The 20040-nt window shown below is 35.4% G+C and overlaps 1 protein-coding gene across 1 annotated transcript in view; it reads right to left on the bottom strand.

Annotated features, from left to right (window-relative positions):
• The window catches only part of LOC125652025 (adhesion G-protein coupled receptor V1-like), a 152909-nt gene that overhangs the window by 95497 nt on the left and 37372 nt on the right, over positions 1-20040 (bottom strand). Inside the window, exons 32-49 of the mRNA XM_056165905.1 lie at positions 19921-20038; positions 18342-18626; positions 17934-18106; positions 16559-16817; positions 16028-16156; positions 15607-15725; positions 15215-15390; positions 13513-13672; positions 12888-13043; positions 12019-12394; positions 8149-8274; positions 7153-7338; positions 6542-6681; positions 4852-4951; positions 4175-4354; positions 2736-2993; positions 2227-2311; positions 1328-1472 (exon numbers count right to left, since the gene is read on the bottom strand). Of these exons, the coding sequence (XP_056021880.1) occupies positions 1328-1472; positions 2227-2311; positions 2736-2993; positions 4175-4354; positions 4852-4951; positions 6542-6681; positions 7153-7338; positions 8149-8274; positions 12019-12394; positions 12888-13043; positions 13513-13672; positions 15215-15390; positions 15607-15725; positions 16028-16156; positions 16559-16817; positions 17934-18106; positions 18342-18626; positions 19921-20038 (3171 nt within the window). The remainder of the gene's footprint in view (positions 1-1327; positions 1473-2226; positions 2312-2735; positions 2994-4174; positions 4355-4851; positions 4952-6541; positions 6682-7152; positions 7339-8148; positions 8275-12018; positions 12395-12887; positions 13044-13512; positions 13673-15214; positions 15391-15606; positions 15726-16027; positions 16157-16558; positions 16818-17933; positions 18107-18341; positions 18627-19920; positions 20039-20040) is intronic.

Here is a 20040-nt window from a genome sequence, read left to right as displayed (position 1 = left end):
GTGAAATGAAATTTTGCATGGTGCTTCTATTATTCTAGAATAAATGTTTTCTTATTTCAGAGTTTTGTTTTAAGTATTTGGGAAATAAGGCTGTTTCAATTGAGATAAAATAAATATGTGTATTTACCTTGAAAATCTAATCCACCACCAACTAAAAATGTGAATGAATATGAAATGTGAATGGGAGAAAACTTATATTCAAAACTGCAAACAAAGTTCTGATAATAAAAACAATTATCAAACTGAAAAAACTGTGTGTGATAGTGACTACTTTTTTGCCCCCTGAAATCATTTATTAAATCATAAGAATATCACCTCATTTTAGATCAGTAAAACTTGATTAAGATGGATAGAAAACAAGAATTGTTAGAGGACAACTCAGCTCGCCAGGAAGCATGATTCTACTTACCTATCCCTCATGGTTAAAAAATATAGCCAAGGTTAAAGTTTTAGAAAAGTAGGTCAAAGTCCAAGGTCAAGGTTACTAGGCTTAAAGTTTTGGTACCAAAAGAAAGGCCTGGTCATGAGGAATCTATGAGAAATATCAAAGCCCTATCCACTTGGTTCAAAAGATAGAGTCATGGTCAAAGGTTTTAAAAAGTAGGTCAAAGTCCAAGGTCAAGAGTCTCAGTACCAAATAAAAGGCCTTGTCATGAGGAATATATAAGTGAAATATCATATCACATATATTCAAAAGATAAAGTCAAGGTTAATTTTTTCCCTTTTGCCACAGACACCAGGAACATGACAATAGCTCTCCAGACATTTGTACTGATGATCTAATGACATCATTTCAGTGTTGTTGAAATAATCTAATATTTATTTGGTTGGCAAAAATAAAGCGCAGGCATTTTCAAACACCAACCTCTGATAAAATGTATAATGTATGTGATGTGATGCCTATTTCTAAAGCCTATGTCATTGATACAGACATAATGTTGAAAGGCTTCTATTCTTTTTTTGATTCTGCGAGTTTACAGGAAATTTCAATCATTTTTAAATTGTTCACATTTTATGGGGCCGATATAATTAATGTAGCAAATATAGTCCTTAAGCCATGCAAGGTTTAAATATGGCATGCTGTTGAACAGTAATTAACCCCCAGATAAAATTACCCATTAACATTGCCTTCTATAGATCTGAAGCTCATGATAAAGATGCAAGTTGTGCACATGCAAAAATCTAACTAAATGACTAAAATCATGTACATGAACTAAACTGATTTTTCAAAATTACATGTGGTATTGTTATATAGAACAAGAAACTGCTCAATGCATGCTTCTAAATATGCTACTGCACTGTGATAAAGGCATGGTTCTGGCTTCACCTGTGGGGTAATGGCGTAGTCCAAGCCCTGGGTGGTTCCCTCCACGATGCTCTTTGCATAGTAGAACACCGACACATTTCCAAAGGTTCCTTGAGTGCGAATGACAGACAGACTAATGTTCTTTGAAATTTCATCTACGTTCACACTGAAACCCAACAATAGTGCATCAAATCTTACATCATTATCCAATACAGTAAACCATGGTTACAGGGAAGACACTTACAAGGAATTCACACTTACAGTGAAGTGATTTTCATTCCCTTTAGTTTTAAAACATATTATGAAGTCATTGGATATAATGAATTAAGTTTATCAGAAATGAAAACATTTTGCAATAAGTGTGTTTTACTATACATGTTAATTAAAAGCACTTTTACTGGTTATCAATTTACGAGTGCAATATATTTCGTTTATATTACCATTATATTTAGATCTGTATATTTTTTACTTCAATAAGTGTGTCTGCAAGATGGAGAATGAGGGAGCGCGTGGTTTAATTTATCTGTGTGTACAGGAAAGTCGCTCATCTACAGTAAAACATGGTTATAGCAAACCTCGAGGGCTAGTGAAAAACAGTTTATTATAACCACACTGCGTTATATCCAATAAAAGGAGGAACAAATATCACTTCACAACAAGCGTGAATTCGTTATAAGTGAATTTATTATAAGCGTGAATTTGTTATAAGTGTGTTTTACTGTACCATGATTATCACTCGTAACCTTAGGAGGTCTGAGGTTAACCATGATCACTCTTTGTGTGAGAATGTGAAATTTTACATGGTAACTATAATAAAATAATGGTTTTGCCTAAACTAAAGTTGTAAATCTTATGCTCTTGATCAGAGGAAGAAAAGTAATATCATTGGTTAAAGTCAGCAAGAAAAATCCAGAACTCACTTGTAGGAGTCTGAGCCAAATTTAACAACTCCTTTTGTTCCATCATTGGCATTGATGATGATCTGTGAAACCGTCTTGTTATTATCTGAATGAAAAATATTTCTATTAAATATACTGCATACAAGAAAATATTGACCACGATTTTATTTTCACCTCTTTCGCCCTCATCATCGATGGGCAAATTCAAGAAACTTCTTCCTCTTATGTCTTTTTTTAACACAACTGTGTCTGAGCGAATTTAAATGCATCGTAACTGTCTGCAAGTATAGAAAGGCAAAAATGGCATGCAGCAAAAATAACCCTGTACACAATAATCCACTTAAGTCCTTAGATTTTCTACTCTAATCTCAACATCTGAAAGTGATTCAATCATAAACTTACTAATTATCCACTGTGATCAGAGTATATGCTCAAGAATACGAAACCAGATCTATCAACATCAAGCTAGACATACTAAAAACACGAGACACACTGAAAAAATTTAGGTCAAGAATACACGAAGTCTGCACCTAGCCTTGGCGGCAAACTGCTGGCGTCTGTAGTATTTACTAATGTTACTCCCTTAAGAGTCACAATGAATGCCTCGTCCACCTCCGGCAGGCCATCGTCCACAATCTGTACACTGATGCTTGCTGACACATTGTTGTCGGGTATGTCAATGTAGCCCTGCACCGCCGTGAAGTCTTCAGTGGGTTTGGCACCCAGGAGCTCATCAGACAGCGGTGTTACAGAGCCGGAGGATATGGAATAAGAAACACGAACAGTGCCTGCAATTTAGCATTAACAAATCCGTGAAATTGTACATTTTGTGAAAATTTGTGAATTATTCTCATGTACCAGGAGTAACCAGGAGTATCCAGGGCTCATTTTACACTAACTTTAAAAATAAATAGACCAGTAGCTTAAAATTCTACAAGAACTGACCTCATTTATAATTATTATTTCTTCTCTTTCTCTCTCTCTCTCTCTCTCTCTCTCTTTAAGTAACCAATATAACACTTTGTATTGATTAATTATTACAAAACAAATGTCATCAGAATGATGAGAATGCATGCATCTTCAGAGAATGAAATATGAGATGATTTTCAGAATAAAACAGGTCCATCACATTAAATTGACTTAGTATGCTGTATTCATTCTGATTGTTGCACATATTGTTTTTCCTTTTGGATAATAGACTTTATTCATACAAGATACAAATTAGAACAAAGCTAGTTTCCATTGCGATCCTGCATTACAACATGCTCTGCCTTTTTATTTCTTTGATGGTATCCCTATCTCCATTTTTGCCTCCACCCGAGAAACCAAAGTCCAATAGCGACATTGTCAGTATAAACAAATCAACATCTGGATTCAGTAGATACTGGATATAAAGATAATACACCAGTTTATTATCTATAAATTTCATTATATTCCATTGGAAAGGAAGCCAATATCAAATCTAAACTTATTCTTATAGTTTTGTTAATTTATTTTTAAACCAAAATATAGGCCGCACAGAAGTTGTTGTAGAGAAAATGCACTTTCAATATGCCACCAAGGGGCGTATTTGGGTAGATCATTAAAATATATCGAAAATGAAAGCGAAACACGATAAGTACTGTAGATTAAAAAGATACTGTGAACATGAACTTGGAAATTTCAATTAAAAACTTCCATCTTTGGTTATATGGTTAAACATGTGATATTTTGACACAACCAGTCAGACTACCTTGAAACAAAATAAACTAAATCAGACCAAGCTTTTACTTGTTGGTTGGATGCGATTTAGTGTTGAGCCCTGAGTAACTGACATATAGTGCAAGTCCTACGTCTTTATGTTTATTTGCGGATTTAATGTATAACAACCTACAGCAAAAGAGTCACATTCAAACAGTTCTATTCTCATGTTACAAAATTACTGTCTCCATTTGTTAAAGAAAAATATCTACAAGAATTCATTTCTAACCTATAGCTCCAAACTTTCTATCAATCTGTAGTTTTACAACACGGTTCGCTTCCTCTGTTCTGACTTGAAGGGAATTCTGGGAAAACTGAATGACCCCATGAGGGTCATTACTCCCCTTTATAGTAATACTGGCAGTCTGTAAAAGGGGGTCAACAACTGCAGCACCGGAAGCACCAATTCCTAAAGAATAAAACGCCTGTGTAATTTCATAATCCAGCCATATCATGTAGCACACATATCATTACAATTTTTCATTAATTAAGTTTCAATTTGTTTTGAATATCATGTACAACTGATTATAGATTATAATTTAAAAACAGATACAAGGAGAAGGCTTGCAGATTTTATACTGAATCATTTACATAATAAATTAAAAAGGGTTATAATAAGATAACTAAAGTAGGAAAGAGGAACGTTTAAATTTGCAATTCTGAATTGTGGAAGAATGCAGTCTCTTGTTTCAAATCACACCAACTGCATTATTTACTGGGTAGAATCAGAAGCAGAGCAGTGCAATCTTCTTTATGTTCTATATTGTAAAACCACAACACATGACGAACTAGCTGTAGAAGGAAGAGGAATGTATGATTACCATATGTCATTATGTAGAGGGAAGAGGAATTATCATTATTACCATATGTCGTTATGTAGAGGGAAGAGGAATGTATGATTATTACCATATGTTGTTATGTTCACTAAATGAATCTGGTACTCTTCGTTTCTCTCTGGTTTGTCATCAGACTTCACATTCAAGGTTATCATCTTTGAGACTTCTCTCTAGAGTAGCAAAAGCACCATAAGAAAGGTTACAGACAAGAAAACATTAATATACAAGAGGCTCATGGGACTTAATGATCATCTGCGTAACCCTGAGTAACCCTTCAATGAACAACTCAATTTATTGTCCTCCGTTTTTCAGATTCACTTTTCTCAGTGTCCAAAAGTAAAAGAGCATAGATCTATAAAAATCCATGTACTGTATATTTCACAATATGACAGTTGCTCCCTAAAGCTTCAGTAAATAGTCCCAGGGGTATTTAATTCCACAACTTTCATAACCATACACTTGAAATATCTTCTCACAATGCACTGAAGTAATGAGAATGATTTTATTACATAAGATGTATCATCATGTTTTTTTTATCTATTTCACTCTGTTATGTCTAGAGCCCCCGAATCTAAGGTTGTGACCCCTGCTCTAGCACCAGATCCCCGAGCCTGTCACATCTATAGAGGGTTTCCTCTTCATTATCACTATTTGATGTCAAGGAGTCAAGAACATTGTTAAAGAAACAACACATTTCAGCCATAAAAATCCCACCCTAGCACCATAACCCCTGACCCTGGGGTCATGAATTTCATAATTTTGGTAAAAGTACTCTTATTATTATTACTATGTACTAATTTTCATTGTGTGAGGTCTAGAACTATATGAATCATAAAGCCCCTAACCTTGGGCCTGTCATTATATTCAAAGTCTATTAGCTGGTCTACCATAATCGATATAGTGCAATAATTAATTTTTGTTTTACCTTTCCAAAAGAAAAAAGACTATAATCATATAAAACAGAAAGTGTGTAAGACTCATTTCCATAAGGATAATAATTATAATCTATTCATTTTAGGTCACCTCATTTACTCAAGCGACCTACTGCAGTTGGTAGTCGTCTGTCATTGTCCATCACGTGTTAACATTTCAATTAACATATAACCAACTTCTTCTTCATACGTTCATGGCTATTTTTCATAAAAATTGGAATGGAACATCTTTACAGCATACAGCTATGTAATGTTTGTGTGAGCCACTTTGAAATCTTCTGACACAGTAATAGGATACCAATCAAAGTAAACTTACCAAATGAAATCAATGTTCATCTAGTATATGTAACAGCGTTTTGTTTATACATTTTACATCTCTTCAATAATCTTTCACTCTTATCGAGACATCCCCAATTGTAGGTGAAGCGTCACACATCTAGATCTAAACATGGTGCTTAAGGTAGGCCATACAGTGAGGGTATTTTATCATGCCCATGCCTGCCATGACACAAGACTTCGGAAGGAACAATCACTGTCTATTTTTATGTCTTAGGTTGGATGCAACAGTTTCCAGACAACTGACAATATACAGACAGTATGACGGACAGATGGACAACCTTTTATCAGAAAATGTAACTAGAGCGTTCAGATCAGGTGAGTAAAAAAGAGCAAAAAACAAAGTGGGACAAATTATCTGATGGACAGACAAACAGATCGATGGACAGGAAATCAATACATGTAGTTTGCTTCAGTTTCATCCCAAGAGAATGAAGAATTCCTTAGAGAGATTTGTTTTCATACACTATCAATACATGTATGTTAAATTACCGGAAAAAACATCAGTGTTCCTTTGTCTCTGAGGAAGCCCTCCTTGGGTAGCAGCCCATTCAGGCCCTGAATCTCCCAGTCTACGGACACGGAGCCCTGGGCTGACTTAGTACGCAGTACTTGGATTGTCACTTGTTCTCCTGTAACAAATGACAGATACTTTAAAGATACAAAAAATACCTTCCTAAAAATGTTTGCTCTTACAATTTCAATGTAGGTTATCATGAAGTCAGAATTTGATCTCCAAATCGAGCAAAAGTTTAGCTCTTCAGAATATTTTACATTTTAATGTAAATATATCCCAAAAAAGTAGTTTTCTTGATATAAAATCTCTATAATAACAGGGACATGCAACACAAAGAATCATATATGATATGGACCTTATTTAAACCCTCAATAGCATGAAAATTTATGTGGAATCTTTGTGATTTAAAGCATATTTTTTTTTTTTCAAAACCTGCAGATAATAGTCCTTTGCATTACAATTTGAATTTTTTTGAAACTCATGTGAGTAAAGCTCTAAAGTCAAAAAAAGAGTTTACTTTAATAAATAAGAACTCAGGTGCAGTATAGATACTAAATACTAAGATATCAGCACATGTATGGTGTACCTTCTTTTGCCAGGACTGAGGAACTGTCAAAACCCAACACTCCTGCCACATTGTCATTCTCCATTATAGTCACTGTGACCCCAGTGCCGACCTCTACCTCAGCACCACCTTGTGGATTGCGAAGCTTTACTACTATTGTTTTATTTTCTTCAGGAACATCGTCATCCAGTACAGTGACTGCGATTACTGCAAAGAAATTTAAGTTTCATCTAACAATAAAAGAAAGGTAACTCCAACTATCCTCAATAACTTAAAGGAAACAAACCATTTAATTACAAAGCAGCAAGGTTTAAGGAATGCAAAACTAACATAAATTCAAGTAATAGCAGCTTTCTAAAATCATTTGAAGGTACCTCTAATTTCATTAGATATCATCAATAGAATTACTGAAAGAATTACTGAAAGAATTACTGAAAGGGACACTTAATTGATTTTGCGATATTACTGAATTTATGCTCTCCAAATAATAGAATTAGAGCTAAACATGCATCTTTAACTAATCTAAAACCATAATAGGTAGGTCAATTTAAAGATCTTTCCAGCTGAATTACTGCTCTCTTCAATCAAATCAGAGTGTCATCTATCTCTAAATGTATTACACATATTAACTCACGTCAAATAGCAGACAGCTCTAATTAATTAGAACATACTCCAATTGAATTAGAACACAATTTTCTAGAATCAGAGAACGCTTTATTTCAACAATTCAATTACAGATATCTCAAATTGAATTACAAATATCTCTCAATTGAATTGGGGATATCTCTAATTCAACTGAAGATATTTCTAATTATTTAGAAATATCTTCAAACTATCTAAGGGCTACAAATATGTCAGCACATGATAAAAATTATATGTGCAATGTATAATCATTCCTACAAACATACAGGTTTTTTCATATACCAAGAAAATTTGAATACACTATGCATGTAATATTTAGAGATGAAGAGCATGATATAATCATCCTGGCCTGATTTAACACAAAGGTTGGCATACCTCTCCTTGTCTGTCCTGGGATAAAGTCCAAAGTGGCGCCATCTGCCAGGAAATCCTTTTTGTACTCTGCTGTACTGAGAGTGGTATTGACGAACCACTCCACACTGACCTCTCCAAGGTTACCACCTGCAGAAAGTAACATCATACAAAATGAATACTTAAACAAAAGATTAAGCAAAGAAGCTAATTCATTTATTGTCATTCTTCACCCTTGAAAATCAAAAGCTTTACAAATGTTAGAAAGTGATTCAATTTGGTTCAAATATAGTTGTTTAGCGAATGTTGAATTAGCATTAACTGTTCACTTCTACCGAGTATGAGATATCAAAGCCCTATCTTAAAGCAGTTCAGAAGACACTGCCTTGGTTAACTTTTCTTAAAAGTAGGTCAAAATCCAAGATCAAGGTTACAAGGTCAAACATTTTGGTACCAAAAGAAATGTCTTGTCACAAGAAATGCATGCATGAAATATGAAAGATGTATCACTCACCATTCAATAGATATGAGTTTCGGTAAATGTTTTAAAATTTGGGTCAAACTTAAAGGTCAAGGACACATGCCCCCCCCCCCCCTAATCTTTAATCATGGGGGCATAAATAGATTGAACAACACTACTTAGAAACATTTGCATTTTGATATATTCGGTGTGAACCTGCTAATCTTAAAAAAAAATTATTTCAATTTCCTGTATATTCCCATATCATACTTTGATCTCCTATTACAGCCCCATCCTACTTCTGGGGTACCAATATCAATATGACTAAATCATTGACCTGTTGTTCTTGGGGAGAAGATTTTTAAAGATGTTTCCCTATATATTCAAATATAAAACTTTGATCCCCTGTTGTGGTCCCATCCTAACCCCAGGTCATGGATTGAACAAACTCCAATCTACACTACCTTGGAATGCTTGCATATTTATATGACTAATTATGGCCCTGCTGTTATTGGGAAGAAGATTTTTGAAGATTTTTCCTCCCATGTAAAACTTTAATCCCCTATTGTAGTCTCACATTATTCCTGGGACCACACTTTGAACAAATTTGAATCTGCACTACCTAGGGATGCTTGCATATTAATATGGGTAAACATGACCCTGTTGTTCTTGAGAAAAAGATTTTTTGAGATTTATCCTATATATCCCTATGTACAACTTTGACCCTCCTATTGTGGCCCCACCCTACCCCCAGGGATCAAGATTTGAATAAACTGGAATTTGCACTATGTCAGGTATTAGCTTTCAAGCAAGATTCACCTTTTCTGATCCAGTTGTTCTTGAGAAGAAGATTTTTAAATAACCCAACCCTATTTTTGCATTTTCTTGATTATCTCCCCTTTAGAAAGAGCACAGCCTTTCATTTGAACAATTTTGAATCCCCTTTACCCTAAGGATGATTTGTGCCATGTTAAAATTGGCTCAGTGGTTCTTGAGAAGGAGATTGTTAAATGATGCCACAAAATATTTACTAAATTCTTAATTATCTTCACTTCAAAAAAGGTGTGGCACTTCATTTGAACAAACTTGAATCCTCTTTACACAAGCATGCTTTTTGGCAAGTTTAGCTGAAATTAGCCCTGTGGTTCTTGAGAAGTCGAAAATGTTAAAAATTTACAGACGGAAGGACTGACGCCGGACAAAATGTGATCAGAAAAGTTCACTTTCAGCTCATGTGAGCTAAAAATTGAGGATTTTGTCAATGGAATTTTAAATACCTGTATTTAATATGGTTTGCATGAGTTAACCATTAGAGCTTTGAAGAGTAGTATATAAATTGCCACTAATAATGATATACAGTGGAGCCTCGGTAATCCGGACGCCATTAATCCGGACGCTTCAACTTCCGGACGATTTTTCTAGGGAACAGAATTTTTATACATTATTTTGCATCATTAATCCGGAAATTCACGTTCCGGATCCGGACGGTCACTTTTTACTACAAAACGTTATAATGCATTGAAAATTGTACCGTTAATCCGGACGGTAATTTTGTTTAGGGAAGGTCTGTGTCGAACAATTTTAGCAAGGCGTAAATTATAAAGAAAACAAGCCAAACTGTCTAATTGAAGCGATTACCTGTATCCTGTCAACACCTCCCTCCAATTAGGTGGTGTGTGATGATAAGTTAGATAGCACGTGCCGATTGAGACATTGTATTGCCAATTTTCGCACATAAGATCTTTATTGCGTGTAGTGTTGAATTTTTTAAATAAATCTGTAGCATATTATTTTATAGTCTTGATCAATACCCTAATAGTATTAATAAATTAAACATCATGCCGTAATGATATTTTTTTAACTGCTACACATATCAGTTGTACTGATTCGTAAATTGATATCGGCTTATTCAAATCTAAAGAGTGTAGATTATACTTCTAGATTCTGGATTTTATACTGTTGATTGGCGTGAAATATAAATGTATGTTCATGCACATGTATATGTAGTAAGTTTTTAATGTTTAGAATGTCACGCATGTAGAATGTACCTGTGTACGATTGATTCTTGTTATGATGTTGTAGAGCTTTATTGCTTTCGAATTTTTAAACTCTGGGTAGAAGTGAGAAAATTACCATTTTAAGGAAAATGACAATTAAATTCTGTATGTACCTGTAATGTTAGTTTCACCCGAGTTTTGTTCCGTTATTATCGCATCATGAAAATAATAGGTGCACGTGACTAGATCAAAGCAGTAGTAGGTCTTGATATTACGAGCTTAAATGATTTTGTTCTCCCGATATTGTCTTGGATAATTATAGAATAAGAAATATAAACTCTGGCAGATTGAATTTTGGTTAAAGAATGTTGTCAACTGACATGATAATCACAAAATTCTTATATCAACTTTGGACGATGAAGATTGTTTTAACAGACCGCCGAACCCGTGAATCGTGACAGATGGAAATTACCGGCCTCTTTAAGAAGTAAAAGTGTGATGAAATGTTTGAAGTGTAAATGATTATGTTAGTTACTAATGATTTATTTACTTATAGTTACATAAAGTGCTTCATTATTTGTTTTAGTGCATACGGTACACAGTTTTGTATATTTATTTGTAGGGATCATATGTATGTACAATGTAAGCATAGGCAAATACACTGAACACTTACAATTTTAGTGCTTTGAAATACATGTAAATGTTAACATTATCATAATTTATTTACTAATGCAAATGGTTAAATCCAATGATAGAATGTATTTAATTCACTATGCATCAATAAAGTAGGCACATATTGGTTACTTATGCAAAGCTAGAAAATATGCGATTCAATTATCCGGACGCTTCATTTATCCGGACGATTTTGCTGGGAACCAAAGTGTCCGGATTAACGAGGCTCCACTGTATGTGAAAATAGTGGTGATAATATGACGTGGACAAATCATTTTCAAGGCTGTATTATCAAAACACTAGCACATTGTGAATAGATTTGTAGAATTTCAGGAAATTATTGAAGATCATGACATCACACTGTACTATGATGTGTTAGTCAAAATATTTATTGATTCTACTTATTGTGCACATGACAGTCATTTCAAAATGGAGTTCCTCATACCTATTCTATTTTTAGCAGTTTTGATTTTTAGATTTTGATGATCACCACACTTTGGTTTTTATCATATTGCATATATACAAACTTTCTTGAATTTATGGAAGACACAGGTTTGTGAACATATACTTTTCAAGATTGTAATAACACTTCTACATCTGATACTTGCATTTGAAGATCCCAAGCTTTAGTGAGTAAAGTCAACTTGTATAAACTGTGGAGATTTTTAGCTCAAGCAATGAGGAGGACATCCTTTGGTGAAGATTATCATTCACTTAAAATTCTCACATTTTTCCTACACAGAATACAATAAACCAAAAAGTTACCTAGTCTCTCCACCACCAGGTCCACAGCCAGCTTTGGTTTCTCCTCTACCCCCACTGCAGTTCCACCACCTGAGGCCTGGGGACTCTCACTGACCAATCGGAACTTCCCATAGGCATTGTCATTCTTTAATATGTTAACTGCTGCCTGATTGGCCTGTCCCAGCTGTGGGGGGTACTTCACCGAAGCATCAGCGCTAGCCACCTCTATCTGAATTAGCCTAACCAGGAACACTTCATCCAGTTCAGGAATGTTGTCAGCTAAAATGCTGACCGGTAGTTGTCCAGAGGCGGCCCCATCACTGACCATGACATATCCATTGGTTACCACACTGAAATCTTGTCCAGCAGTTGCTGCCCCCCTCTGTAGTTTCTCCACCTGAAAGAAGTCACTGAAAATTAGCATTGCGAGCATTCAGATTTCTTCATAGATTGGAATGAAAAAATTTCTTTTACTATAAACCAAATTTTATTTCCACATGATAAACCACCTCTGGAATACCGTATTCACTACAGCAAACCAGTCATTTTGTTTATGCAGAAGAGGGAAATAGTTGCCCCTATTTTATTTTTGCCCCTTTTGCCCTTATTGTCAGTGGATGAATTTAAGACTGGGCAAAATCAAAACAATTTGTCATCTCTCTTCTAGCACAACTGTGTTTGGCCAAATTCAAAACGGGGCAAAATCATTAGCAAGTATAAATGGATAAAATAACAACAAACAACACACAGGGCAAAAATAACCCAGAATACAGTAATATACATATATCAATCCATCTTTAAGGCTATTCTTTTCATGATATGACATACACGTATTTTTGATGCACTTTTATCATAATGTAATTTCTATAAAACGATTTCCTCTGTCATACCTTGACAACATTTTTGGTGTAGTACTGGAAGTTGCTTTGCGGAGAAATGGCCTGACTTGTTCGGGTAGTAAACCACATACACAGGGAAATGTTATCAATGGAGGAAAACTCAAACGCCACACAGGAGGAGGTCCTCAGGCAGTTGTCTGCACAGGCCTGAAATTTACAGTGTAATTTATCACAATGTAGCCTACTCTACTTATACTGAAATCAGTTATTTTGAAAATTTCACTTAATTTGAAATAAATAATTTCTTGTGTAATAAATAAGCACTGCACATTAGCTTTGTCATGGTCAGTAAATCCATATTCATGCAGATAATTAGTTGTCCCGAGACTAGTTCTATACCAAGACATTTTTTTTCATTGCTTATTTTTATGAAAAGAGTTAAGTTTAAGTCAGTCTTGCTGTTCAACGAATTACAGTTCAATCTTGGCTTTCACAATCTGGTAGGAAAACATGCCCTGGATACAAAAGTATCACAGTATTTTGAATTCTGGTACCAATTATTATCTTTGTTAAATGTACATGTATTGTATACACCGAACATGTGATTTGAAGTTAATTCTATTTCCACTTCATCTAATATACAACATGTTTAGAAACTAATAAATATGTTGTTTACCTTTAGAGAGTTGGGACTGGACCCAGCACTGAAAATCTGACCAGTCATTCCTCTGGTGCCATTGATTGGTGGATCAAAAAAGGTCAAAGGGTCAGTGTTGGAATCTAGAAAAAGCTGGACAGTACTGTAATACACTCTTAACTGTCCATACGCACCTCCACTGAAATGTAAAGCATGATTCTAGTAAACACTGTATTAACCTGTGGTATCCTATATAATATTATGAATCATCATAAATTCAAATTAAAGGAATATCTTGTAATCAACTACATACTGTAGATTTCTTATTTTACGCGAGTACTTTATATCGGCAAAATGATTCGTACACGTAAAATCGTGAGAACACAGATTTGTGAGTGCTCTGTTGATCAAGAGTTTTTATATGTATTTTAGCCAATATGAAAATAAAAGCAAACAAGAGGCCCACGGGCCACATCGCTCACCTGAGTTACCTTGGCTCATATCTAAAGATATTTCCTATATATTCGCATGTAAAACTTTGATCCCTATTGTGGCCCCAACCTACTCCCGGGGACCATGATTTTTACAAAATTGAATCTGCACTATGTCAGGAGACTTTCATGTAAACAAACTTTTCTTGCCCAGTGATTTTTCAGAAAAAGATTTTTAATGATTTTCCCTATATATTTATATGTAAAATTTTGCCCCCCTACTTTGGCCCCATCTTACCCCCGGGGACCATGATTTTTACAAACTTGAATCTGCACTATGTCAGGAAGCTTTCATGCAAATGTAAACTTCTTTGACCCAATGGTTCTTAAGCAGAACATTTTTAAATATTTTCTTTTTCTCTTTATTAGTTATGTAAAACTTTGATCCCCTATTGTGGTCCCATCCTAGCCCCAGGGGTCATGAGTTTAACAAACTTGAATCTGACTAAGCTTTCATTTTAATCTCAGCTTTTCTGGCTCAGTGGTTCTTGAGAAGATTTTTAAAGATTTTTCCTATACATTTGTATGTAAAACTTTGATCCCCTACAGTCGCCTCAACTTACCCCCAGGGGCCATAATTTTAATAAACTTGATTCTGCACTATGTCAGGAAGCTTTCATGTAAATTTCTGCTTTCCTGGCTTTGTGGTTCTTGAGAAGAAGATTTTTAAAGATTTTCCCTATATATTGCTATGTAAAAATTTGATTCCCCATTGTGGCCCCATCCTACCCTCAGGGGACATGATTTTAACAAACTTGATTCTGCACTATGTCAGGAAGCTTTCATGTAAATATCAGCTTTTCTGGCTTAGTGGTTCTTGAAAAGATTTTTAAATGACTCCACCCTTTGTTTGCATTTTTGTGATTATCTCCCCCTTTGAAAGAGGCATGGGCCTTCGTTTGTACAAACTTGAAAGCCCTTCACCCAAGGATGCTTTTGGCCAAGTTTGGTAATAATTGGCCCAGTGGTTCAACCATGTAAAAAGTTAAAAGACAGACGGACAGCCAGCCGGACGGATGGACAGACGATGGACAACGGGATCGTAAAAGCTCACTTGAGCTTTCAGCTCAGGTGAGCTAAAAAAAATTATTTCGAGAATGATGCTTCATGGGAAATTATGCGAAAATAAATTCCTCATGTATAATTAGAAATTTACAGTATTCAACTACCAAAGAACAATACAAAATACACAGCTACTTTTTCAATGTTTTCAGTGTCTGATGAAATAAGACTTCTTTTCCTGTGCTTACCTTCTAGACAGTGTGAGATACTGCACACTATTAGTGGGTTCTTCTGTAACATTGTACCGACTGGCAGAGAACTGCACGGTTCCGTGTGGATTATCATTAGCTTGTATGGAGAGAATAAAATTCCTGTTGGTGCCTATGCTCCCATTGTTAGCGGACACCAGTGTCAACACAATATCCTGTAATAACGGGTGTGAAGTATCAATTAAATTCTGTATTCAGTGAGAAATCAAGCATGAAGAAAGATATAATTCTTCATTTTCATTGGTTCTTTCCACTCTTCCTTAATGTGTAGCTGCTCCTTTATAGTCTTTACAGAAGCTGACATTCTAGCAGAATTCGATTGACAATCCATTTCTGCACAACAATTGTCTCAGATTCAACCAATGACATACCTCCCTCCCCTCGGGTAAATCATCCGGCAGAATGGTGATGAGGATCTGTCTCCTCCCCTCATTACTCACAAAATGGAGGGCTCCACTGGTGGGGTTAATGTCTTCTGAGGGAGAGGCATCTACAGAAATATAGCATTATTTCTGTGATATCATTCTCAAAGGACCTCTTGGACTATCTGTAACCTTACAGCAGGCAAATAGGGGAAATTCATAAAACTGTAAGAACTACCATAAAGTGGTCTCAAACAATATTGTTCACACGTGTCCACATTTTTACAAAGACATTCAGCTGAAACCTTAGAATAACTGTAATTTTATTTACATGATAGGTTACATTTTTGGGACAATGATTATGAAGGCGATTTTTTAAAACTTTTTTCAGTCCAGCAATATTACCCATGTACAGCCACTTTTTACTCACTGTTTAATGAAGCTGACCACAGGACAGTGACCACATTCATGGTGCCCCCCTTTCTGACCACATTTATAGTTACTGTAACAGGAGATCCAGTCTCTGGTTCCTCTACACTCAATCCACTCACATCAAATTCTGAAAATCAGAGAAGACAACCTACCAGGAGCTCATTACACATATATATGTACAGTAAAGCACGGTTACAGCGAACATGTTTATAATGAATTCACATTTACAGCAAATTGATTTTTATTCCCTGTAATTTTAAAACATATCATGAATTTATTGGTTCTTATAATATTGGATATGATTAATCATGCTTATATGGAATAAAAATTGTTTGTTCCAAGCACTTTGCTATAAGCGTGTTTAACTGTACCGGTATTGTGCTCTAGTAAATTTTACACTCGTCTCTTTACAGACAGCGAGAGTTTACGCTTTGATAAAATAACTATGTAAATCATTCAAAACATAGGGGGACAGGAATTTATATAAAAAAAAAAAAAAACTTCTAAAAGAAAAAGCATTGTAACAAACCAAATAGTCCATTAGGGTCGTCTGAAGGAAGAATGGTGACCACAGCATAAGAACTGTTTCCCAGCACAGCTCCACCGGTCACCTGATTCTCAAGCTCCACATAAAACACCTCCTGCTGTTCAGGAATAAGGTCATCAATCAAGCGAATGGGCAGGGTCTTTGAGACCACACCCTCTGGGAGAGTGACCATGTCAGTCAGTACTTCATAATCCAGCCCCTGTAGAGCTGTGTTATTTGCAACACGAAACTTCACAGATACCTTAAAAAAAACGGACATTAATCGACATATTAGTATCCCAGAGGCTTTATACCCGCTCATTTGCTTACCACATTAGTAAGGGGAAAATAGTAGCAAAGAATGATGGTTAATCTGAGTGTTCCAGTCCTTTAATCTAAACTATGTAGTACATGCACACATTTATATGCATTAATCTGCATTTGACATTAGGTATAAATAAGAATATCATAAAAAAACCAAACACCCTGCTACAAAATTGAAATTGTCTCATTCATGAATATGTAAGTGCACTGCTTAAAAAAAACAAGAGGTCCAAGGGCCACATCGCTCACCTGAGTCACTTGGCTCATATTTAAAGATTTTCTCTATATCTTTGTATGCAAAACTTTAATCCCCCCCCCCTCCCTTGTGGCCATGATATTAACAAACTGAAATCTGAAATATGTCAGAAAGCTTTCATGTAAATCTCAGCTTTTCTGGCTCAGTGGTTCTTGAGAAGAAGATTTTTAAAGATTTTCCTTATATATTTGTATGTAAAACTTTGATCACCTATTGTGGCCCCATCCAACCCCCGGGGGCCATGATTTGAACAAACTTGAATCTGCATTATGTCAGGAAGCTTTCATGTAAATCTCAGCTTTCCTGGCTCAGTGGTTCTTGAGAAGAAGATTTTTAAGGATTTATCCAATATATTATTATGTAAAACTTTGATCCCCTATTGTGGCCCCATCCAACCCCCGGGGGCCATGATTTGAACAAACTCAAATCTGCACTATGTCAGGAAGCTTTCATGAAAATTTCAGCTTTTCTGGCCCAATGGTTCTTGAGAAGATTTTTAAATGACCCAACCCTATTTTTGCATTTTTGTGATTATCTCCCCTTTGAAAGGGACATGGCCCTTCATTTGAACAAACTTGAAAGTCTTTCACCCAAGGATGCTTTGTGACAAGTTTGGTTGAAATTGGCCCAGTGGTTCTTGAGAAGAAGATGAAAATGTGAAAAGTTTACGATGCCAATGACGCCGACAGACAACGGACAAATTTTGATCAGAAAAGCTCACTTAAGCCTTCGGCTCAGGTGAGCTAAAAACGAGAAAAAAAAAGGTAAGGTTTTGACTTAGCATTTCACAATTCTAACCTCCCCGAAAGAGCCCCCCTGTCTGACGACAGACACTCCCACATCGGTGGCATTCTCGGGTATGGAGACAGAGACTGGACTGAGGACCAGAGTCCCGTGGGCGTTATCGTTACTCCTGATGATGATCTGTCCAAAGGCCCAGGCTGCTGTCCCTATACTGGGAGAATCTGTTACTGTAAAACACACATATGCTTCGTAGATTGCGAAAATTCAATTCCAACTTATCATACCGCTAATAGTTTGTCATTTTTTCCATTTTAAAGTATACAATCACATACATGAACATGATCTAGTGTATTGCAGCAAGTCGATTGAGAAGACAATGCGTTATTCTCCATTACATAAAATGATACATTTTCATATTTTTTATGCAGATATTCATATGATACATGTACACACTGTACTAACTTGGCCTACTCTGTGCTTGCTTAAGAAGTACGACCCTGGACAGCTTGACAAACACAGACTCATCTGTCTCTGGTATGTTGTCATCCATCACAAGCACATTGAATGTAGCTGAACTCTGATTTTGACGGAAGACAACACTGCCTTCTACATGTCGGAAATCACTGCTGTCAGCCCGAGCCAAGACCGTGGGGAGGTAAGGAAGGTTTGTCTCATTAGGGTAGAGGGTTTTGTAGAATACTTCCACTTCTCCATATATTCCGTATCTACTGATCGTGATCGACACATCTGTATAGAGAAAGGAGATATCTACTAATAGTGTTCGACACATCTGTATAGAGAAAAGAGATATCTACTAATAGTGATAGACACATCTGTATAGAGAAAGGAGATATCTACTAATAGTGATAGACACATCTGTATAGAGAAAGGAGATATCTACTAATAGTGATAGACACATCTGTATAGAGAAAGGAGATATCTACTAATAGTGTTAGACACATCTGTATAGAGAAAGGAGATATCTACTAATAGTGATAGACACATCTGTATAGAGAAAAGAGATATCTACTAATAGTGATAGACACATCTGTATAGAGAAAGGAGATATCTACTAATAGTGTTAGACACATCTGTATAGAGAAAGGAGATATCTACTAATAATGATAGACATATCTGTATAGAGAAAGGAGATATCTACTAATAGTGTTAGACATATCTGTATAGAGAAAGGAGATATCTACTAATAGTGATAGACACATCTGTATAGAGAAAAGAGATATCTACTAATAGTGTTAGACACATCTGTATAGAGAAAGGAGATATCTACTAATAGTGATAGACACATCTCTACAAAGAAATGAGATATCTACTAATAGTGATAGACACATCTGTATAGAGAAAGGAGATATCTACTAATAGTGATAGACACTTCTGTATAGAGAAAGGAGATATCTACTAATAGTGATAGACATATCTGTATAGAGAAAGGAGATATCTACTAATAGTGATAGACACATCTGTATAGAGAAAGGAGATATCTATTAATAGTGATAGACATATCTGTATAGAGAAAGGAGATATCTACTAATAGTGATAGACATATCTGTATAGTATTAAAAGAGGACATCTACTACTCATATGCATAGAGAAATATGAACTATTGGTGGCATTAATATTAAGTAAATGCTGTACACAGTTCTTGCCGCAGTGTGAAATTTATGATGTCTACTTTCCAATAAAGCAGCAAATATAAAACAGCAGAAAAATTATAGCTGTATACAGTAGTTCATAGAAACAACTTTCTAAATCTATTTCAGGATTGTATACTTACACTCCTATACATGTATTATAAAGATCCTTTAAATCTATTTATTTATGAATTAGATAGCCATTTACAAGAGAGACAGTAAAAAGAAAAAAATCCATCAAGTAATTAAAATTTGTGTTGATTTGTTTAAAGCCAAATGTGAAGTTCCATTAAAATCTATTTTATTACTTATTTCTGAGTAAATAATTCACAATCTAATATTCTTGTGAATTGACGCTGAGCAGCATTACTGCTTTAAGAAATGTTACGTACTCTTGAACTGTTCATCCACCTGAAGTGGCCTGAAGTCCTCCCCTATTTGGAAGACTCCATAAGGATTGTCATTGGCCAGAATGGTAAAGTTGCTGACAGACTTTGCTCCAATGCTACCCT

The sequence above is a fragment of the Ostrea edulis genome, chromosome 5 (assembly GCF_947568905.1).
Source record: "Ostrea edulis chromosome 5, xbOstEdul1.1, whole genome shotgun sequence".
NCBI classification, from domain to species: domain Eukaryota; kingdom Metazoa; phylum Mollusca; class Bivalvia; order Ostreida; family Ostreidae; genus Ostrea; species Ostrea edulis.
This window is presented reverse-complemented; position numbering and strand designations above follow the sequence as displayed.